Source organism: Eumetopias jubatus, unplaced genomic scaffold, assembly GCF_037043125.1.
Source record: "Eumetopias jubatus isolate StellerSeaLion01/CBP00866 unplaced genomic scaffold, mEumJub1_p1.0 scaffold_2, whole genome shotgun sequence".
NCBI lineage: Eukaryota > Metazoa > Chordata > Mammalia > Carnivora > Otariidae > Eumetopias > Eumetopias jubatus.
Genome location: NW_028274808.1, coordinates 6,740,492 through 6,764,757, shown reverse-complemented (window position 1 = coordinate 6,764,757; position 24,266 = coordinate 6,740,492). Strand labels below are relative to the sequence as shown.

Genomic DNA, 24,266 nt, shown 5'->3' with positions numbered 1-24,266 from the left:
AGAGGTAAACAAGCTGCGGAACAAACACCTGAAGCTAGCAGAGGTTGGTTAGTGGGTTTAAGGAAAGAAGTTGTCTCCATAACATGAAAGGACAAGGTGAAGCAGCAGGTGCTGATGGAGAAGCTGCAGCAAGTCATTCAGAAGAGCTAGTTCAGAGAATTCAGGAAGGTGGCTACACTCAACAACAGATTTTCAATGTAGACAAAATAGCCTTCTGTTGGAAGAAGATGCCATCTAGGCCTGTCGTAGCCAGAGAGAAGTCAATGCCTGGCTTCAAAGCTTCAAAGGACAGGCTGAGCTCTTGTGAGGGGCTAATGCAGCTGGTGACTCTAAGTGGAAGCCAACGCCCATGAACCATTCTGAAAATCCTAGGGCCCGTCAGAATCATGCTTAATCTACCCTGCCTGTACCCTGTACATGGAACAACACAGCCTGGATGACAACACAACTGTGTACAATATGGTTTACTAAATATTATAAACCCACTGTTGAGATCAAATGCTCAGAGAAAAAGATTCCCTTCAAAATACTGATGCTCACTGACAATGCACCTGGTCACCCAAGAGTTCTGATGGAGACGGACAATGAGATTAATATGGTTTTCATGCCTGCTAATGCAGCATCCATACTGTAGCCCGTGATCAAGGAATCATTTCAACTTTCAAGTCTTATTATTAAAGAAAAGCATTTCATAAGGATATAGCTGCCATAAATGGTGATTCCTCTCATGGATCTGGGCAAAGTAAATTGAAAACCTTCCAGAAAGGATTCACCATTCTAGATGCCATGAAGAACATTTGTGATTCATGGGAAAGGGTCAAAATATCAATACAAATGGGAGTTTGGAAGAAGTGGATTCCAGCCCCCATGGATGACTTTAAGGGTTCAAGACTTCATGTAGGAAGTAATCGCAGATGGGGTGGAAGGAGCCAGAGAATGAGAAGCAGAAGTGAAGCCTGACGATGGGACTGCACTGCTGTGCTCTCAGGATCAAACCTGAACAGATGAGGAGTTGCTTCTTGTGGATGAGCAAAGAAAGTGGTTTCTTGGGATGGAATCCATTCGTGGTTAAGATGCTTTGAAGACTGTTGAAATGACAACAAAGGGTTTAGATCATTATATAACCTGAGTTGATTAAGCAGCAGCAGGGTTTGAGAAGGCTGACTTCAATGTGAAAGAAGTTCTATGGGGGGTAAAATGCTATCAAATAGTATTGCACGCTACGGAGAAATTGTGAAATCAATGTGGCAAACTTCAATGTTCTTATTTTAAGAAATTGCCACAGCCATCCCAATTTAAGCAACCACCACGCTGATTAGCCAGCAACGACCAACACTGAAGCAAGATGCTCCAACAGCAAAAAGATTATGACTAGATGAAAGCTCAGATGATGATTAGCATCTTCTTATCAATATTCTTCAAATTAAGGTATGTACATTTTTTAAACATAATGTTATTGCACATTAATAGACTATAGTACAGTATAAATGTAACTTTCATATGCACTGGAAAACCAAAAATTTCATTTTACTCACTTTATTATGATATTTGCTTTATTGTAGAAGTCTCAAGCTAAACCCAAAATATGTCCAAGGTATACTTGTATTTACTATCTGTTCTTTTACAGAAAAACTTTGCCAATCCCTGTTATGCAGCTAATTAGAGAAACCAGAAAAAGAAGAAGAAATGGGACAGAAAAAATATTTGAAGAAATAATGGCCGAAAACTAATTACATTTTTAGAAAAAAAATATATAAGCTTGCCCATTCAAGCTCAGTGAAATCTACACAAAATTAAAAAAACACCATACCTAGACACTTAAGTTAAACTTCTGAAAACCAAAGACAAGAAAAACTGGAAAAAAGTCAGAGAAAAAAGACACACTACTTACAACAGAGAAATGATATGAATGACTACAGAGTTCTCAAGAGACACCAGAGGACAGAAGACTACCGGAAAAACTTTTAGGCAGTTGGAAAGAAAAGAATAAATAAATAAACACTGTCAGATTAGAATTGCATATCCATGGAAAATATCATTCACAAATAATGATGGAATAAGGACATTTTCAGACAAAAACTAAGTTCCACGCTCAGCAGGGAGTTTTTTGAGATTCTCTCTCTCTCCCTCTGCCCCTCCCTGCTCCATGCACTCACACTCTCTGAAATAAATAAATCTAAAAAAAAAAAAAAAAAAAAATAGAACGCTCAAAAATCAGCTAGATCTAACAAATATCTATAGATAGAACACTCCATCCACACAATAGAACACACATTCTTCTCAGGTGCACAGGCAGCATTCTCCTGGACAGACCGCATGTTACGGCATAAAACAAGTTTCAATTACCTTAAAATGACTGAAATAATACAAAATACGTTCTCTGATTACAGTGGAATGAAACAAGGTATCAAAAACAGAATGAAGTTTGGAAAACTCACAGATATGTAGAATTTAAATAAGAACCTCCTAAATAACTAATGGGTCAAAAAAAAAAATCACAAGAGAAAACAGAAAATACTTTGAAATAAATGAAAACAAAAACACAACATATCACATTTTATGAGATGCAGCTGAAGCAGTACTTAGAAGTAAATTTGTAACTGTGAACCCTTATATTAATAAATAGAAAATTTTCAAATGCAGAATATAAACCTCCACCTAAGGATATCAGAGAAAGAGCAAACTAAACCCAAAGCAAGCAGAAGGAAATCATGAAGATTATAGAGTGAAAATAAAATAAAGAGTAGGAAAAAAAAACAGAAAAATCAACAAGACCAAAAGTAGGTTTCTTGAAAAGATCTTTTGAACGAATCTTTTTAGACTGATAAAGACAAAAAGAGATTACTAAAATCAGAAATGAATTACTATTACTACTGACCTTATAAAAAGAATTAACAAAAATACTGCAAACAAGTGTATACCAATAAATTAGATAACCTAGGTGAAATGAACAAGCCCTAGAAAGTCAGAAACTACTCAAACTGACTCAAGAAAAAGTATAAAATTGAAAAAACCTATAGCAAGAGACTGAATTAGTAATCAAAACCTTTCCACAAAAGCAAGCCCCAAGCCCAGATGGCTTCCTGGTGAATTCTACAAAATGCGTGAAGAATTAACACCCATCCTTAGAAACTCTTCAAAAAACAGAAGAATAGGGGAGCCCAGGTGGCTCAGTTGTTTAAGTGTCCAACTCTTGGTTTCAGCTCAGATCATGATCTCAGGGTCATGAGATCAAGCCCCACATGAGGCTCTACACTGAGCATGGAGCCTACTTAAGATTCTCTTTCTCACCATAAGAGACTCTTAATCTCAGGAAACTAACTGAGGGTTGCTGGAGTGGAGGGGGGTGGGAGGGATGGGGTGTCTGGGTGATGGACACTGGCGAGGGTATGTGCTATGGTGAGCGCTGTGAATTGTGTAAGACTGATGAATCACAGACCTGTACCCCAGAAACAAATAATACATTATGTTAATAAAAATAATTTTAAAAAAAGATTCTCTTTCTCCCTCTCCCTCAGCCCTTCCTCCCACTTGAGAACAAGCACACCCAAGTGCTCTAAAACAGAAAACAAAAAAACAGAAGAATATGCAAGATCCCAACTCATTCTATGATGCCAGTACTGCCCTGATGCCAAAACCAGAAAAAGTTATTACAAGAAAACTATAGACTAATATCCCCTATGAATACAAATGCAAAAATAAAAATAAAAAATGAAAACAGGGTACTAGCAAACTGACCCAGTAATTTAGGGGGAAAAAAAAAAGTATACAACATGACCAAGCAAGATTTATCCCAGGAATGCAAGTTTGGTTCACTATATGAAACCCATCAATCTAATACAAGACATTAATAGAATAAAAGACAAAAAACAAATGAATATCTCAACAGATGCAGAAAAAGTACTTGACGAAATCCAACATCTTTCAATGATAAAAACAAACAAACCCAAACAAATAAAAAACTAGGAAAGGAAGGAAACTTCCCTCAACCCGATAAAGGGCATCTACTGCTAAATCCACAGCTAACATCATACTTAATAGTGAAATACAGAAAGCTTATCTCCTAAGATTATGAAAAAGACAAGGATCTCAATTCTTACCTCTCTATTCAACACTGTGCTGCAGGTTGTAGTCAGGACAATTAGGCAAGAAAAAGAAATAAAAGGCATTCAGACTAGAAAGGAAGAGTACAACTATGTATACAGATTACCCAACATTGTATATAGAAAAATCCTACAGAAATCACAAAAACACGTAGAGCTAATAAGCAAGTACAACAAACCTGCAGGATATAAGATCAATATAGAAAAATCAGTTGTATTTCTATATGTTAACAACTGAACAATCTAAAACTGAAATTAAGAAAACAATTCCATTTATAATAGCATCAAAAAACCAAAAAAATTAGGAATAAATTTAACCTAACATATAAGACTTGTACACTGAAAACTACCAAATATCACTGAAAGAAATTAAAGACCTAAAAAAATTAAAACCCATCCAATCAATGGTTATGGATTGGAATATTAAATATTGTTATGATAACACTTCTCTAATTACACACTCAACACAATCTGTATCAAATCTCAGTTGTTTTTTTTTTAAGAAATTGACAAGCTAATCCTAAAATTCATATAGAAATGGAAGGGAGCCAGAATAGTCAAACAATCTTGAAAAAGAAGACAAAATTGGAGGACTCACACTTCTCAATTTAAAACTTAACTACGGAGCACCTGTGTGGCTCAGTCGGTTAAGTGTCTGACTCTTGGTTTCAGCTCAGGTCATGATCGCAGGGTCATGAGACTGAGCCCCACATTGGACTCCCCACTCAGCGCTAGTCTGCCTGGGACTCTCCTTCTCCCTCTGCCACACGCACGTGTGCTCTCTCTAAAATAAATAAATAAATCCTTAAGAAAAAAATTAATTATAAAGCTACAGTGATCAAGACTGTGTAGCGCTGGCATAACAATAAACCTACAGGTAAGTGAAATAGAACTGAGAATACAGAAATAAACCCATGTGTCTATGGTCAACTGATTTTCAACAAGAGTACTAAAACAATTTAATGGGGAAAGAAGTCTCTCCAAAAATGGTGCTGGGACACCTGGATAATCACATGCAAAAGAGTGACAGTGAAACCCTACCTCATCACACCATGTACAAAAATTAACTAAAAAAAAAAAAAAACAAAAAAAAACCCCACAGATTTAAATGTAAAAATAAAACGATTTAGCTCTTAGAAGAAAGCATAGGTGTAAATCTTCACGCCCTGGGATTAGGCAATGATTTCTTGGATGTGACATTTAAAGCACAAGCAACAAAAGAAAAAATAAATACACTGGACTTAATCCAAATTAAAAACTTTTGTGTTTCAAAGGATACTACCAAAAAAAAGTGAAAAGACAATTCACAGAAAGGGAGAAAATATTTCCAAATAATATGTAAGAATCTTATATCTAGAATATATGAAGAATTCTTACAACTCAACAATAAAAAGAAAAATAACCCAACATTTTAAACTGGGCAAAGTACTTGAATAGACATTTCTCAAAAAAAGAGACAAATAGCCAATAAAACCATGAAAAGCTGCTCAACATCATTAATTAGGTAAACACAAAACTATAGTTAAGACACCACTACACATTCAGTATGATGGCTATAATCCTAAGGAGGGATAATAATCCTCAAACACTGCTGCTGGGAAATATAAAATGGTGCAGCCAATTTGAAAAACCGTCTGGCATTTTTTTTAAAAGCTAAAACATATAGTTTCCATATGACAGCAATTCCACCCTTACACGTATACAGCTGAGCCTTGAACAACACGGGTTTGAACTGCATGGGTACACTTATACTCGGTGTTTTTATAGTACAGAACTCACTTTATTTTCTTTTCCTTATGATTTTCTAAATAACAGTTCTTTGCTCTAGTTTACTTTGTTGTAAAAATATAGCATATAATACACATAACATACAAAATGTGTGTTAATTGTTTATGATATTGGTAAGGCTTCCAGCCAACAGTGGCTATTAGTAGCTAAATTCTGAGAGAGTCAAGTCACATGTGAATTTTCAAAAGCGTTGAGTCAGCGGCACAGCCCACACCTTGTTCAAAGGTGAACTATATATTTACTTTACATGACTCAGCAATTCCTTACATATATATATATATATATACACACACACATATATATATATATACGTATACACACACACACACACATATCCAAGAGAATTAGAAATAGTCACACAAAAACTTGTACACAGATGTTCAGAGCAGTATTACTCATGATAGCCAAAAAAAAAAAAACCACTGGAATGTCCATCAACTGATCAACAGATAAACAAAATGTGGTATATCCATACAAGGGAGTATTATTCACCCACTCAGATGAAGGACTGATAAAAGCTACAACATGAAGGAACCTTCAAACCAACAGTCTAAGTGAAAAAAGCCCAATATAAAAGGCCACATATTGTAGGACTTCATTTATGTGAAATATTCAGAATAGGCAAATTCAGAGATACAAAAAGTAGATTTGTGGTTCTCAGGCGCAGTGACTGCTAATGGCTACAGAACTTCTTTTTGGAGTGATGAAAATGTTAAATTAGTAGTGATGGTTACAAATCTCTACTAACAGATTAAAAACTATTGAAATGTACTCTAAAAGGCTGAGTTTTATGATATGTGAATATTATCTTAATTTAAAAAAAACAAAAGAAGAAATCTAAATGTAATTATTCACTTTGAAAGGAAACACCAGAGGAAACTCAGATCTTTAAGAATTAAGAGTAACAGAAATAGTAAACATGGATAAATATGAGACACTATCTTTTTCTCTTAATTTACTTAAAACTTAAAGTCATAACATACTATATACATCCATACATAGTAATCAAAGGTTTAAATCTCTTTCTACATTCTTACAGAAAACACACCCATTTCTATCTTATAATAATTAGAACTCCTTCTGGTCTTGCTCCTGCTCTGTTCCCTTATCTGACTATAGAAGGCAGGAAATCTGATAGTGGCCACTTTAGGACTGTCTTGAGCTAAAGACACATATGATAAATACCTCTGGAGAATGGTATGTTTTAGAAACCTAGAGTAAATGCATATGAAAGCAGCAAAGCAATATAGAGGCATAGACCCTGATAATGATGTATGAAATTGCTCTAAAAGAATAAAGTCCAAAAACCTTTAAAAAGAAAAAAAAAGAATGAAGTCCAGGGTGCCTGGGTGGCTCAGTCAGATAAGCATCTCTTGGTTTTGGCTCAGGTCATGATCTCAAGAGTCATGAGATGGAGCCCTGCATTGGGCTCTGAGCTCAGTGAGGAGTGTGCTTGAGGATTCTCTCTTTCCTTCTCCCTCCCCGTGTGTGCATGCCCAAGCTCGCTCTCACTCTCTCGCTCTCAAATAAATCTTTGAAAGAATAAAGTCCATTAATTAAAAAAAAAAACTTAATAACAAGGCATGGCCATTCAACCCTATGTGAGGAACTTTGACTTTTTTAAGTAACTTTCTCCATGGCAATGTTGCACAATATAGGAGAGACTCCTGGAGTTGTGGTCACTATGGTCCTGACCATTCCACCATGGCATTTTATTTGCCCCCTCCACTAAGTTATAAATTCTTTGAGGTGCTGTGTCTGTCATATTTGTTCTAGTTTCTCTGGAGCACCTCATATGTACTTGTTACTTTCGAACCAAGAACTACTTCCAGGTTAACTGGAAGGACAGGGGTCCTGTGAAGAGTAGCTACCACAGCATCCATTTTCTCAGCATGCTCTCCATGAGCTACATTTCAAGCATCACACCCCTGTCCTCCCAAACACAACCTCTTGTAAATCCCCAACAATTCCTCAGTCCAACTAAGATTTATGGTCTGTTCATCAAACAACATTTCCTCCATCCTTTGCTCCCTTCATAAACCCCCATTCCCAGTCAAGCTTGGAGTCCACGGTCCATCATTATCCCTGCCTCCCATATCATTCCAACCGCCTTTATGGTGGATGCCTGGAAAAATCCAACCCAGGGTAAATCCAACACTCCACCTCCTTCTTGCTTGTGGGTTGCTGGATAAACAACTGTCCTGTTACTCGGGGCCTCATGTTCAACTTATCACCATCCTCAAGTGAACCGTTAGTCCCGTTCTGATCCACCCACTCTCTCAAGTTTCTAGACAATTACTTCATACGTTTGTGTTCTCTTCAAACCTCCAAAGCCTCTCATTCTCAGGTCACAACCTCGTTTCCTCTCACTGAGAAAGCGGCATCAGGAAACAATTTCCCTAAGACCTGAAGACACATCTACTCACTTAGCAGCAACTGTCCCTTATACTCTGCATTCCCTCCTATCCTTGATCCCATATAACCCATCCTATATAAACTATAGAATACATAAGATTAACCTATATAACCCATCGGCTTGTGTGTTAAGAGTCTATTCCCTCATCCCCCTTAATAACCCACTAGCATGAGTAAATGTTTCCTCTTGCCCCTGCATTAGCAAAATTTCCCTCTACTGGATCAGTTCTGTCAGCATACAGAGATGCTGTCATTTCTCCCATCTTAAACAACCTTTTCCACTCCACACCCCCCTCCAGGTACTGTCCCAGCTCTCTGTTCCCCACTGGAGTAGTCTCCATGCACTATTTCCCAACTTCTACTTGAACAAGTCTTGCTCCCACTAATCTGCTAAAACTGCCAGTCGAGATCCCAGAGACACCACCTTGCTAATTCCAGGGGTAACCTCCTAGACCTGCCTTTATTCAACCTGTTTGCTACAGCTGATCATTATCCCCTCCTTTGAAGGCTTTCTTCACCTGACTTCTAGAATCCCATCCTCACTGGTTTCCCCTTCAACACCCAACACTAGAGTGCTCAACCTTGGAACCACCTCCTTTCCCTATCTATACTTACCAAGAGGTCACATCCAGATTTACAGCTTAAAATAACATCTGTATAAGGAAGACTCCCACATGTTTATCTTCAATCTCTCCAAGGAGCTCATCACTCATATGTCCAAATGCCTACCTGACACCTCCACATGGGTGCTTAATAAATACCCCAAATTCAGCACATCCAAACAGAACTCATGATCTTCCTTCCAAACCTGGTCCTTCTGAAGCCTTCCCAACCTTGGAAAATGGCAAACCCATCTTTCTGGTTCCTCAGGCCAACACTTCACAGTCATTCTTGATTTTTCTCCTTCTCTACAAACTCATATTCAAATCTTCAGGAGATCTAGTCTGGCACTACCTTCAAAAATACATCCTGAATCTGACCTTTCTTCATGACCACGTTACCGCCACCCTAGTGCAAGCAACATCTCTAGGCTGGATCATTCAGCAGCCTCCAACCACTCTCCTGCCTCTTCCTTTGCCCCTTTTCCCACATACATCTCTTCTGAATCACATTGCACAAGGCCCTACGTCATCTGATTCCCCACTACCCGTCTCTGGCCTCAATCTCCTCCAACGTTTCCCCTTGACCACACCAGTTATGGGCTCAATTATATCCCCCACAATATTCATATGAAGTCTTAATCCCAAATAGGAATGTGACCGTAGAGTTCACTCTTGAACAATGTGGGCTCTAGGGGAGCCCCCCCATTGTGCAATCAAAAATCCACATGTAACTTTTGACTCCCCCAAAACTTAACAACTAATAGCCTACTGCTGACCAGAAGCCTTACAGATAACAAGCAATTAACACATATTTTGTAATGTTTTATGTATTATATACCTTATTCTTAAAAATATTTCTTGTTAATTTTTTCAGTATTTCAAGGTTGTGCAGTTTACCTGTAAGTTTTTCCAAATTGTCACAAATCTCCAAAAAATTTTCCAATGTTCTTATTGAAAAACAATCCATATATAAGTGGACCTCCACAGTTCAAATCCTTTTTTTTTCAAGTGTCAACTATATTTGTCAATCTGGCCTGAAAAGAGATAATTAAGGTTAAATGAGACCATTAGGGTGGACCCTTAGCCAATACAACTGGTGTCCTTACAAGAAGAGGAGATTAGGACACCAACACACACAGAGACCAGATGAAGACACGGAAAGGACAGCCATCTGTCAGCCAAGGAGACAGGCCTCAGAAGAACCAACCCTGCCAACACTTTGATGGCAGACTTCTGGACTCCAGAACTGGGAGAAATCAATGTCTGTTGTTTAAGCCACCTTGCCTGCGGTACTTTAGCTGTGGCAGCCGAGTAGATATTATCTGCTTCATCACATTCATCTCCTTGTGCTTTCCTGAATACACCAAGCATACATGTCTCAGGGCCTGTGCAGTTATCTTTCCTCTAGGCAGGGTTAAGGATTATACCAGGTCCATCTTCAGCTGCTAAAACCAAGGCCTGAGGACATTAAACGACTTGCCCAAATAAGAGGTAGAGAAAAGACAAAATCACATTTTATCTGGTCTGTGATGTATGAGAAATATCTCCACACTCAACCAATACTAGATACTTAAAGAAAAAAAAAAAAAACCACTTACTTTTCGACCCAGAGCACTGAAACAAGCTTCACACCTCTATTCTGTGCTTTGTCCCAAGTGCTCTGGTATCCATCCTTGAATACAACATGAGTCACTTGTTTATTAAAAGTTTTTGAAACCTGTAGACAAAAGGCAGAAAACAAAATGTAAATTATCATTTCTGAACAATTTCATAAGTAAAATTGATTAAAAAGGATACTTTATTCAGTATTTGACAAAAGGAAAATATCTAAAACCCCTACCCCAGCAAGTCCATTTCTCATAATCTGTCCCAGAGAACTATGCTAGCAAATGGATAATGCCACTTAGAAAACCTATCTGCTCCAGTTAGGATGGTGTGTTATACATGTGTTTATCTCTGCTCCCTCTCAAAAAATGTGACGTAAAGAGTTAGAGCTCTATGAGGATAAAAAGGAGAGGGAATGTGGACAGGAGCCGGCAATGCATTTTTAGTAGAGGAGGCAATGGGAGCTAAGCCAATTAATTTAAGACAACCTTCTACATCAGACATAAAATAAAATTCACAGGAAACAATACAGGGAATACTTATGCAATTAAAATTAAAAACATTTAATGTATTTGGAAGAAAATAACATTCATTTAATCTTCAGAAGACACTATGTTCATGAAAGATATCTAAGATGGGGAGGTTTTTTGTTTTTGTTTTTTGTTTTTAAAGGATCAGAGAACTAAAGAGCTCTTGGAAATTAAAAATATGATGACATAAGTAAAAAAAAAAAGTCTATAGAAATGCTAGACAATAATAAAGTTGAGAAATTCTCCCCGTAGGACAAGACAACAGAAAGACAAGGAGATGGATGCAATAGGAGATATAAGATATGAACATCAGCTAAGACCAGGGGAACCAAGAGCTAAGTAATAATAGTTGAAGAAATACAGGAATAGAGAAAATGGAAAAGAAATAATTCAAGAAAAACTTCTCAAGTTAAAGAGCATGTGTTCTAGATCAAAAGGACCCCCCACAAAGGCCCGGCATGAGAATGAAAACAGAACCATTTTAAGTATATCATCGCGAAATTTCCGTAGAGCTGGAGTAGAGAAAGATTTGACATTAAAAGAGAGAGTAAGGAAGTGAAGGTGGGGATAAATTGCACTCAATAGTGAGACATGACAACGTCATCAGCAATCTGGAAGTCAGAAAACAATGGAGAAGTTCCTTCAAGGAAAAATAATATACCCTTGGCATTTTACAATCAGCTAAAATATCAATCAAAGGTAAAGAAAGGTATAATAAAGACATGTTCAAACTCATGGTGTCAAAAACTTTACCTTTTATATGTAATCTTTCCAGAAGTGGAAATGGTCCAATACATCATTCTTTTAACAATATTTAATTTTATTAAATTATGTAAGTAATTTATGTACAGTGTTTAGCAATAAAAAGGTAAACACCAAAAGAAACAGGTAAAACAGATCTGAAAAAGGCTGCCTTAGAAAAACAGAATGAGAAATATAGAACAAAGGATTGCTGGTTTCTCCTTGTTTGTACTATGAACCTCATGGCACTGCACATTTGCCCTTTTAAGCAACATGTATGTATTGCTTTGATAAAATATACATATATATCTCTTTGTCTATCTACCTACCTACCTACCAGAAGACCCTGGAGAACTACTGAGGTAGTGAGGGGTTATTACTGAGCCAAGACTCTAGGTACAGACTGACACAACCAGACAGAGGAGTCTAACATTCAGGGTCATTTTTTCCCTAGGGCTTTTGTCAAATTTAGCAAACAATGGGTAGCACTTCTAAATGCCGCTGAGGACAAGAGGGGCAAAACTTGGACTGCCAGCCTCAGAATGAGAGAAGGGAGTCTGGCAAAACCCTCGTATCTTGTATGGACACCCGAAGGGCAGATCCAGGAGTAAGAATAAACCATAATCATAGTGGCCCTCACAGGTCTGCAGTCCAGTTTTAAATCATCTTCAGTCCCGCAAATGGATTAAGATAATCCTGGATTATGAGCACTAAAAACATGACTGAAGCAAATGTGAATCTCTTCTGAAGAAAGAGAATTCTAGGTCTCAAATTAATTCCAAACAATTTTAAATACACATAATACTCAACTAGAAAGAAAAACAACAACAAACAAAACATCAAGCTAATCTATAGATGAAACAAGAACATAAACCACTAGATAAAATAAAAAGTAAAAGTAGACCTAGATATTGCAATCTACCCAACAAAGCCTTGGGGAATGCAGCTAAAACCCAGCTTAGGGAGAAATGTATAACCTAAAATGCTGTCGAGAGTTTAGCTAAGCTACTCCAGCTAAGTACTGCTGTCTTGGCACCCATTTTTTTGGCCAAGCATTCTGCAGGAGTCTTAAACCAACACCAACCCCTCATACAAACACATACCCTAGATAAAAGCCCCCAGAGTCACAAGCAAATGTCAGTTCCCCAATGGCCCTTGAGCAACCATCTCCTCTGCCTTCAAGGTCCTTCCCATCGTGTGCCCCTTAGATAAGGTTCTGGAGCTACCAAAACCTCATTCTTTGGTTTGAATTGATTAATCCAGCCCTAGACTAGGAAACTGAAAGCATTCCATCCATGGACCCTAATAAAGACAGATGCCTCAGGTCCTCTCATTCTCTCTGGCTGTACTCTGCCCTGACCTTCCCGTGTGGCATCATGCAACTCCTCCAAAACCTGTAATAAACTTCTGTTTCAATTTCTCTATAGTCTATTGTGTAACTGCTGTTCACCATTCAGCACCCTGTGTTCCACTTAAATATGAATTTAACAAAGTTAAAACAAATGCACGTACAAAAAGTAAGGTTAAATGTCAATGCGCTCAACTTGAAAAGCGGGAAAAAGAACAGCTATTTAAAACCAAAGACTGAGGGGCGCCTGGGTGGCTCAGATCGTTAAGCATCTGCCTTAGGCTCAGGTCATGATCCCAGGGTCCTGGGATCGAGCCCCACATCGGGCTCCTGGCTCAGTGAGGAGCCTGCTTCTCCCTCTCCCTCTGCCTCTCACCCTGGCTGATGCTTTCTCTCTCTCTCTCTCTCTGTGTCTCTGTGTCTCAAATGAATAAAAAATCTTAAAAAAAAAATTAAAAAAAAAAAACCAAAGACTGAGTTAGAGGATTATAAAAATGAGGCCAGAATTAATAAAAAAGAAAAGGAGGATCAAGAACACCAAAAGTTGGTTCTTTGGAAAAACTAATAAAGTCAATAAAACCCAAGTAAATGTTATAAGGAAAATAAAAGGCACAAATAACCATAAGAGAAAAGATACAAATAACCAATATCAGTATGAAGGGATCATCTCATAGACTGTGAAGACATTAAAAAAATCAAACAGGAAAATATGAATAGCTTTGACCCAATAAATTTGAAAATTTAGATGAAATGAATACATTTCTTAAAAAACCAAAAACACCAACTTTCTAAAAGCACTTATAAGAATAGAAAACATGCATATCCTATAATTTTCAAACAGATGAAAAACTGTAACAAAAAAGTTTTTAAAAAATCTACAAAGAGGGCGCCTGGGTGGCTCAGTTGGTTAAGCGACTGCCTTCGGCTCAGGTCACGATCCTGGAGTCCCGGGATCGAGTCCCACATCGGGCTCCCTGCTCGGCAGGGAGTCTGCTTCTCCCTCTGACCCTCTTCCCTCTCGTGCTCTCTATCTCTCATTCTCTCTGTCTCTCAAATAAATAAATAAAATCTTTAAAAAAAAAAAATCTACAAAGAAAACTCAAGGACCAGTGGCTTCATCAGCAAATTATACCAAATATTTATGAGAGAAATAATACCAATCCTATACAAACTGAGAATATAAAAGAGAAAGAGTCACAATTCTGCAACTTGTATTACAAAACCAGCCTATCTTTAGAACTTAACCGCATAACAGCACTACAGGAACGGAAAATGACTAGCCAGTGATCACCCCTTACTGGCAAACTGTTATCAACAAATACATAAAAAGAATAATGCATTCCCACCACCTGAGCTTATTCCAGGACTGCAAAGCTGTTTAACGTTAAAATAAATATTCACTGTTAACAAAGTAAAAGAGAAAAACTTTATGATCATCTCAATTATATGCAGAAAACACAATTGATGACATTAAAAAGTTAATTCATGAAGAAAACTCTTAGCAAATTAGGATCTGAAAGCTGGTAAAAAAAAATGCATTAGGCACATGATATCACTTATACATGTAATCTAAAAAACAAAATGGACTCATAAATAGAGAACTGGTGGGTACCAGAGGGGACGGGGTGATGGGTAAAATATGTGAAGATTAGAAAAGGTACAAACTTCCAGTTTTAAGTCATAGAGATGAAAAGTACACCAGAGGGAATATAATCAAGGATATTACAACTTTGGTGACAGACGAGAACTAGACTTATCCTGGTGATCATTTCATAATGTACATAAATGTGGAATCACTATTTTATAAACCTGAAACTAATACAATATTGTATGCCAACTACATTCCAATTTAAAAACAAAACAGGGCGCCTGGGTGGCTCAGTTGGTTAAGCGACTGCCTTCGGCTCGGTCATGACCCTGGAGTCCCGGGATCGAGTCCCACATCGGGCTCCCTGCTCGGCGGGGAGTCTGCTTCTCCCTCTGACCCTCTTCCCTCTCGTGCTCTCTATCTCTCATTCTCTCTCTCTCAAATAAATAAATAAAATCTTTAAAAAAAAATAAAAAACAAAAAATAAAAAAAATAAAAACAAAAAAAAATTGCATTAGGCGAAAATGCCAAAAGCTTTCCCTTGAGAAGCGGAACCACACAAAGGTGCCTAGTAAGTGTGCTCTATTCAACACAGGCCCTCACCAGTGCAGTATGTCCAGAAAAAAAGAAATAGAAAGGCTTAGGATTAGAAAATAGAGTAACTGTCCTGTGCACATAATATTCAGTTGTGTACATTTTTTTAAGTCCCCAAAATGCCATATTCCATAAATGAGTTTGCTAAGTCTTCTGGACACAAAGTAGATATGCAAAAATTATTTCTATATACCAGTAACAGTTAGAAAAAGGAATTTAAAAGATACCATTTATGATAGCATGAAAAATGACCAGAGAAAATTATAAAACATTACTGAAAGAAATTAAAGAAACCAAAATCAACAAAGGCATATAAGTTTACAGGTTGGAAGATTCAATTTTCTAAAAACATCAGTTCTCTCCATATGGATCTATTTTTATCAATCCAATCCCATTCAAAATTTTTAAAAGCTGACAAACTGATTCTAAAATATATTTGGAAATGCAAAAGGCAAAGAACAGCCAGGACACCTTGAAGGAAAGACAGGAAGACTTACGAAGATTCATTGTAAAGAACAATTATGACTGTGGTCTGTCAGGAGAACAGATAATGCGGATAATGAAACACACAGTTACCTGACCAATGACAAGCAAAGGCATTAATTACTTCAGAGACTGGTTAAAGGATGGTCTTTTCAATAAATAGTGCTAAGATAAAAGAATATTCACATGGAAAAAAAAGAAACTATTTCACACCATATATAAAAATCAATCCCAGATATACAGTAAATCTAGATGTGAAAGGCAAAATGATAAAGCTTCCTGAAAATAACAGAGGAGAAATCTTCGTAATCTTGGTAAAGGCACAGTTTGTTTTGTTTTTAAAACAGAACACACACTGGGGCGCCTGGGTGGCTCAGTCGTTAAGCTAAGTCGTTAAGTGATCCCAGGACCCTGGGATCAAGCCCCGCATCGGGCTCCCTGCTCCGCGGGAGGCCTGCTTCTCCCTCTCCCACTCCCCCTGCTTGTGTTCCCTCTCTTGCTGTGTCTCTGTCAAATAAATAAATAATCTTTAAAAAAAAAAAAAAGAACACACACAAAGCTCACCATAAAGAAATAAACCATATTCCAATTATCACCAAAAGATACCATAAAGATGAAAAGACAAGCCACAGAATTAGAAAATCTTGCAATTCATATGGCGAACAATGGGGTCAACCGAAAAATAGAGGGAATGCTTACAAATCAAGAGGAGGAAAAACCCAGTGGAAATACAAGCTGGAGTCTTGAACAGGCTCCTCAAAATAAATACATGAAAACATGCAGAAAAATACAATTTCAAACCATGATGATATACCACCAGAAACGCACCAAAGGGCTGAGATTTCATAAAGACAAAACCAAGTACAAACAAGTCAGGCTCTCATCCACTGGCAGAAATACAAATAGTTTTCTGCAGTGGTCGAATCCGTTAGGAACCATTGTTAATCTTCTCAGATGTGGTAATGGTCTTTTTATTATACAGGGAAATTCCTTGTTCTTAGAGGTTACACACTGAGCCAATTTAAGGGCAAATTTTATCTGTGACTCCCTTTCAAATAGTTTAGAAAAAAAACACACACACATGTAAATATACTGTACAGAAGAGATGAAGACGAAGCAGGTATGTTAAGATGTTAACAATTACTGGGTCTGTATGTTCCACTTTTCTATTTGAAAATCTGCTCAATAAAAGGTGAAAAGCAAAAAGATCCAAGAGATCAAAGATCTTAATACTAAGATACAATGGTCTTAAACGCCATTCTGTCAGCTTCCATACTCCATGGCCTTTTTCTCAGCCACTGTACCTTGTCTTTTAGCCCAAGTAGGTAGCAGGCATCAAAGTAAGGAAACACGCTCTGGTTCCCACCTTCCAACAGATCAGAAAAGAAGGGGTCTTCTCAGGTTCACCAGGGCGCCCCACCCCACATGCTCAACACTCTCCACTCCAGGCTGCAGTCTGTTCTGTCCACCAGGGCAGGGGCTAGCAAGAGCCAGACAAGATTTAGGAGCACCCTCTCTGCCCCTGGCTGAACGTCCCCTTCTGTTTTACCACCTGGGGGCCTCTCTCCCCTCGCCCTGAACTCCGGCCCGGCCTTCGCCCATCTTCTCGCCATACTAATCTCTCCCTTCACCCAGCCTACGTCATCCTCCCCCAAACCCCCGACACCCGCTCAAACGAATACACTTTGTTCACAGTTCAAGTCCCTCCGAGAGCCGCCTGTCTTCATCGTCTCCATTCCTCGGACGCACCTCACTCATTCCTGGGCTAACGTCCAATCCTTTCACCCACTTCACTTGTGCGACACTCAATAATAACCTTAGAGGTTTCAAACCTAAAGTACACTTGCCAGTCTCAACTTGTCTGAAGATTCTGCATTGCTTGAAGATTCTGTCTTTCTGACTTCCAGACTTAGTTTCCCAGAATCTCCTGGCGTTTCCTCTGTCCCTGGGTCCCCCGCTCCCCTCAGCGGCCCTCCAAACACTAAACAGGCTCCCCCTTCAGCCCCTTTCATTCTGACAGCCTGAGCCGATCCCACACCAGCGGTCTCACCTGACCCACAGGGTCCTGACCCCTACAATATTATCTGTAGCCTTGACTTCCTCAAATTCCAGATCTGTATACCCCAATGTCTGTCAGGTATTTTCAATATGCCCCAAATCACAATGTTTCCCTTAAAAACCTTACCCTTTTCCTGTATTTCTCACTTCGGTCAACAGCATCCTGCATCCAATTAACCAGGGGCAGAATCCATGTTTCTAGGCTAGTCTTCCCACATCAACCACAAGACCAACTGTTCTCGGGGCACCTGGGGGGCTCAGTCGTTAAGCGTCTGCCTTCGGCTCAGGTCATGGTCCCAGGGTCCTGGGATCCAGCCCCGCATCGGGCTCCCTGCTCCGCGGGAAGCCTGCCTGCTTCTCCCTCCCCCACTCCCCCTGCTCGTGTTCCCTCTCTCGCTGTGTCTCTCTCTGTCAAATAAATAAATAAAATCTTAAAAAAAAAAAAAAAGACCAACTGTTTTATAAATCCGACAGTTTTAAGCTTTTTCACATCATGGTTCACCCCTCGGCCACCACACTGCTTACCCACCGCCGTCTTTGTCCTTCATCCCTCCTGTTCTACTTGGTAACTCCCAAAATCAGAGAACACAAGCATTCCTCATTAGGTATCAGAGGACTGCCATCTGTAGCAGTGGTAAAACCAATCTCTTACCTTCGCCCCCATATCCAGGAGCTGGTCTGTAAACGTCTTTGAGTAATTTTCTGTTCCCTTCACTGACCAGACTTCAACGTATGCCACTACATCTGAAAATAAACAAGACGTTAGCGTGAAATAAATGTGAAATTCCAGCATCGCTCCCCAAGAAGTTCAATAGATGTTTATGTCATTCTATTTGCATGAAAAAGTCAATTCAAAGCTGCTTCTATGAAAAGCCTATTCAAAATAGCATTAGTGCAATTAGGGTTCTTAAAACTCGAAACAAAGAACAACTTTATTCATACACACCCCAAGGCTTACCTTCTTAACACTGGATGCTCTTCCCAAATTCCTAGACTAGGCTTGACTTTTCTAGTGAAGAATGTGTTTTGTGCAAGGGACCATACAGCCACTCAACTTCCTGTACCAGGGACACACAATCCCCCACACCCTCAGGGGCACCCCACAGAGGCAGTGACGGTACCGGACTCCGGACAGCCCCCCGCTCCCCACAGGGACGGTGACACCCCCCAGGGACGGGGACGGGACTGGACTCGGGGACAGCCCCCACACCCCACAGGGACGGTGACAGCCCCCCGCTCCCCACAGGGACGGTGACAGCCCCCCACACCCCACAGGGACGGTGACAGCCCCCCGCTCCCCACAGGGACGGTGACAGCCCCCCACACCCCACAGGGACGGTGACAGCCCCCCACACCCCACAGGGACGGTGACAGCCCCCCACACCCCACAGGGACGGTGACAGCCCCCCGCTCCCCACAGGGACACCCCCCAGGGACGGGGACGGGACTGGACTCGGGGACAGCCCCCCACACCCCACAGGGACGGTGACAGCCCCCCACTCCCCACAGGGACACCCCACAGGGACGGGGACGGGACTGGACTCGGGGACAGCCCTCCACACCCCACAGGCACCGTGACAGCCCCGCACTCAGGTACTGCCTCCCTCCTCACGGGCCCGGGCTGACTTCCGGAAAGGCCAGGCTCCCCTCCTCACGCGCCTCGCGAGCCCAGTCCACGCGCCCGCCGAGACGTGTGCGCACGCCCTCGTGCCCGCCCGCTGCCGCCGGCTCAACTCCCAGGGTGCAGGAAGTCCCCTCACCTTTCAAGACCTGGCGCCCTGGCGTCCCGGGAGCCGCCATGAGAGACCGTAGGATGCGCACCCGCCGCACCGCGCCAAACAAGGCGAGCTAGAATTGGGAGAGACTGAGCATGCGCAGGGCTGACGCGCGCCCCTCCCCTCCGGCTCTACGGAAATCCGCTCATCCACGTTTTCTAAACAGCCTAAGGAGGGTGGGGAAAAAATGTTAAGGCCTCCGCTTGCGTTAAAGGCGACAGAGGGGCTTTTCCACTGCCCAGTCTCGGGTTCGCCTCCAGACTAACACTGCTGGTCAGCGTTCTCCTCCGCGAGTCTTTCTGTGCCCTTGGGAATCACGAGGCCCAGTGTCCCAAAAAAACCTAGTCAAGCCCTTCTGTCTCCGTAAGGACACTTGGAAGCTTCCCGGAGCCTCACTTGGCCCACCCGGGAACTGCGGACGGAGAAGGGGCACAGTCGTAGTTCGCAGCGCTTGCGGGACTGGGAAAGTAACCGCTCCGAATCTCCGCCGCGCGGTCAGCCTCACCCCGCGAGCGCCGGGGCCCCGTGCGCGGCCCTGTGGTCAGCGCGCGGAATTACCGCTCGCAGGGCCAGGCCACTCCACTTCCGCGTCCCCGAGAGCGCCTGCGGGAAGGCGGGCGCCGCCGGACACCCCGGTCCTCGGATCCCGCAGGGAGGAATGGGGGACCCCGGACCGCAGATCCCCGCCGTGGGACAGGCGAGAGCTGGGTTTCAGACCCCCGCGGGGGACTGTGGAAACTCTGGACCTCCTATCCTGCGGGGAGACCCTGGACCTCAGATCCCGCAGCGGCACCGGGGGGTGGGGGAAGCTGGGTCTCAGACTCCGCGGAGAGGACCCTAGACGTCAGACACTGCAGGGGGGCGGGGGGCCGTGGGGACCCTGAACCTCAGATCCTGTCGGGGGGGGCGACCCCGCATCTCAGATCCCGCAAGGGCCGGGGAAGTTGGGTCTCACACTCCGCTATGGGGACCCCGGGCATCGACCCTGCCTGGGGCTGCGGAGACGCCCGACATCAGATCCCGGCTGGGGAGGGCGGGGAACCCTAGACCCGAGACTACGGCTGTGGCCGTCCCACTCGAGCTTTGCCGCCCGCAAATCCCGGAGCGGACGAATCCGGGCGGGAGCGGGCGAACCCGGGCGGGAGCGGGCGAGCCGGGGCGGGAACTCGAGAGATCCGCGCTGGTAGACAGCCCTGCAGCAGCGCCGCTCACCCTCCGGGGGATTCAAACCTCCCGCCCGCGGAGCCCCGCCCACGCCTGCAGGCCCCGCCCCGGGGCGGCGCACCCGAGTCCTGCGGGGAGCCGCTAGCCTAGCCGGGGCTGCGCGCGTTCCCGCGGCTCCTGGAGACCCCGGTTTTAGGACAGGAACGGTCTTGCTCGGCTGTTGATAAAAACTTTAGTCTCTCTGAAACGCCGACTCAGTTAAAGGATCCATGCCTTGTATTAAAGGATGAACCACCGAATGTATAAAAGCATTCATTTCCAATGATTTTAATACGTTAATAGTAAAAATAATAGCTGACATTTGTTGAGCACTTTATCATGGGCTTTAGATGTATTATCAAAGTTAATCTTACCTATGAGCTGAGTGTTATTACAATTTACAAAGCACTTGTGTACATATATGTATTTCCTCCTAGACTCTCATTAACATTCTGTATTTTTGGAAGTGTTCGTTATATCCTGGAGATCAATAGTGGACTCATTCTCTGCCTCCCCTCCCCCCCCCACCGACCTCCATTAAAATTTAAAAAGCTTTATCTTTTTCCCTACTTTGGATCTTTTGATGCTCACAAAGGCCCTGCTAGAAAAAGTAAGTAGGGGCACCTGGGTGGCTCAGTCCCTAAGCTTCCAACTCCTGATTTGTGCTCAGGTCATGATCTCAGGGTTGTGAGATGGAGCCTGCACAAGCTCAGTGATCAGCTGGGATCTGCTTGAGATTCTTTCTCCCTCTCCTTCTCCTGCCCTCCACCGACCCCACCATCAAGTACATGGTCGCATGGGTGCGTGCTCTCTCTCTCAAATATTTTTTTTAATTTAAAAAACCAATATTATCCCATTTATACACATAAATAATCATGTCCAAGGGAGATACCTGACCAGCCTAAGGTGACATAGCCAGGAACTGGTGGTGTTGGTTGGAACTGGAAACCATACACTTATCATTTTGTTTGTTGGTTGGTTGGTTGGTTTACTAAATCCAGTGGCAGGGTATATGTACAAGAATATGGACTGCCATCTCCCACACTGTGGTTCTAAAGAATTACCTTGAGCATATGCAGCCATACGATGTTCTACAGACAGTCACGTTGTCTCTTTTGGGAAGAAAACTTTTTTCTTCCAACTTGAGTCCAGTGAATGGGGGCCTACAGTTAAGGATAGACAGATTAACAGGAGAAAAAAAAAAAACAAGGCTTATTTTCATGTGTTCTCTGTACATGTAGAAGTACTCAGTAATGCGTGACTCACTGAGTAGCCAGAGATAAAAGGTTTATCTACCAAACCTAGTAAAGTTTTGGGCTTTATGGTAAAGTTATGGACAGTTCTCTTGGGCTTTGAGATATTCATGGGACTTGGCAGTCTCTGGCAGCTGAATTCATAGGAAACTCTCTTGGAGGAGTGTTAACGGCAGGTGTATATTCTGGAGCCTCTGCTTTCAGATAAGGGAAGTTCAGACAACGTTTCTGCATCTTCTTTAACTTACATGTCTTCACTTTAAAATAATCTTTATACCAATTCTGGTGGTCCAAGTGGGTTCCCAGATATACAAATAAAGGCAGCATGGCTTCCTGCTTTTCAATCCAGATGTCTTTCCTTTCTTTTTCTTGCCTGCTTATGCTGGCCAGAAACTAGTCCAGTGGTTCTGCATCAAGGGGCAGTTTTGTCCCAGGAAACATTTGGTAATGTCTGGAGACATTTGGGTTGTCACAATTTGGGAGTGGGGAATTGCTACCGGCATCTAATGAGTAGAGGCCAGGGATGTTGCTAAACACCCATTAGTGCCCAGGACAGCCTCCGAGACAAAGAATTACCCAGGCTAAAATGTCAACATCGCCAAGGTGGAGAAACCCTAGTCTAGCAGAATGTTGGGTAGAAGAGGTAAGGGTATCATCCTTGTCTAGTTCTGGGACTTAGGGAGAAGCATCTAGCCCTTCGATGTTAGCTGTGGGTCTTTCATGGGTGCCTGTTAACAGGTTGAGGAGGTTCCTCTGTCTTCCTCTTTTGCAGGAGTATTCCATTTTTTAAATTGGGAATGTTTGAGATCAGGATGTTTGGTTTTGTGAAATGCTTTTTTTTTTTTTAATCTACTGAAATGATCATATGGTCTTTTCTAGTTTGTGAACAGGGAGCTACACTGACTGATTTTTGAATGTTGAAATAAGCTTGCATTTCTAAGATCAACCCTACTCAGTCATGATGTACCAACCCTTTAACATGTTGTCACATCTGTTGTTAAAATTTGTTTAGAGTTTTGGCCTCTGTGTTCATGACAGATTTGGGTCTGGAAACTTGGAGATACAGGAAAGAATTAAAAAATAACATGTGTCGGGGCACATGGGTGGCTCAGTCGTTAAGTGTCTGCCTTCTGCTCAGGTCATGATCCCAGTGTCCTGGGATCGAGCCCCGTATCAGGCTCCCTGCTCAGTGGGAAGCCTGCTTCTCCCTCTCCCACTCCCCCTGCTTGTGTTCCCTCTCTCGCTGTGTCTCTGTCAAATAAATAAGTAAATAAAATCTTTAAAAAATAAAAATAAAAAAAAGTAACGTGTCTGTTAGCCTCAAAAAGTTAAAAATAGGGCTACCCTATGACCCAGCAATTGCACTCCTGGGTATTTACCCCAAAGACAGAGATGTAGTGAAAAGAAGGGCCATATGCACCCCAATGTTCATAGCAGCAATGTCCACAATAGCCAAACTGTGGAAGGAGCCAAGATGCCCTTCAACAGACAGATGGGTAAGGAAGATGTGGTCCATATATACAATGAATATTACTCAGCCATGAGAAAGGATGAATACCCACCATTTGCATCGACATGGATGAAACTGGAGGGGATTATGCTAAGTGAAATAAGTCAAGCAGAGAAAGTCAATTATCATATGGTTTCACTTACTTGTGGAACATAAGGAACAGCCTGGAGGACATTAGGAGAAGGAAGGGAAAAATGAAGGGGGCGGAAATCAGAGGGAGAGACGAACCATGAGAGACGATGGACTCTGAGAAACAAACTGAGGGTTCTAGAGGGGAGGGGGTGGGGGGATGGGCTAGCCTGGTGATGGGTATTAAGGAGGGCATGTCCTGCAGGGAGCACTGGGTGTTATATGCAAACAATGAATCAAAACTAATGCTGTAATATATGGTGTATGCGATTTGTTACCCACAGGGGTGTGCAGGAATGGGCTGGAGAGGAGGAATGGGAACAGGGTAGAAGATGAATAAGGACACTTCTGGGAGAATGTCTCTTTATAGATCCAGTTTCTAGAGTCATGTTACTGTACCATATGCTCCAAACGTAAAAAGTCAACAAGGTCAGTAAAAAGCTTAAAATGTCCAACCATATTTCAAATAAATAACATAATGGCACCGAAGGGCAGAAAAAAATAAGTAACTCTAGCTATTTTTGCTAACACGGTAGCAAAA

At 41.7% G+C, this 24,266-nt stretch overlaps 1 protein-coding gene across 3 annotated transcripts in view; it reads right to left on the bottom strand.

The window, feature by feature from the left end:
- The window catches only part of MCPH1 (microcephalin 1), a 249,919-nt gene extending 230,216 nt beyond the window's left edge, over window positions 1-19,703 (bottom strand). For 2 of the 3 annotated variants that reach the window (XM_028099833.2, XM_028099834.2), the window contains exons 1-3: window positions 19,616-19,703; window positions 18,508-18,599; window positions 10,507-10,625 (exon numbers count right to left, since the gene is read on the bottom strand). In XM_028099833.2, coding sequence (XP_027955634.2) covers window positions 10,507-10,625; window positions 18,508-18,599; window positions 19,616-19,655 — 251 coding nt within the window. In that variant the 5' untranslated portion in view covers window positions 19,656-19,703. Of the gene's footprint in view, window positions 1-9,805; window positions 9,943-10,506; window positions 10,626-18,507; window positions 18,600-19,615 lie in introns of those variants that run through there. The other variant, XM_028099835.2, reaches the window with a different exon arrangement.
- Between the last annotated feature and the right edge of the window lie 4,563 nt (window positions 19,704-24,266).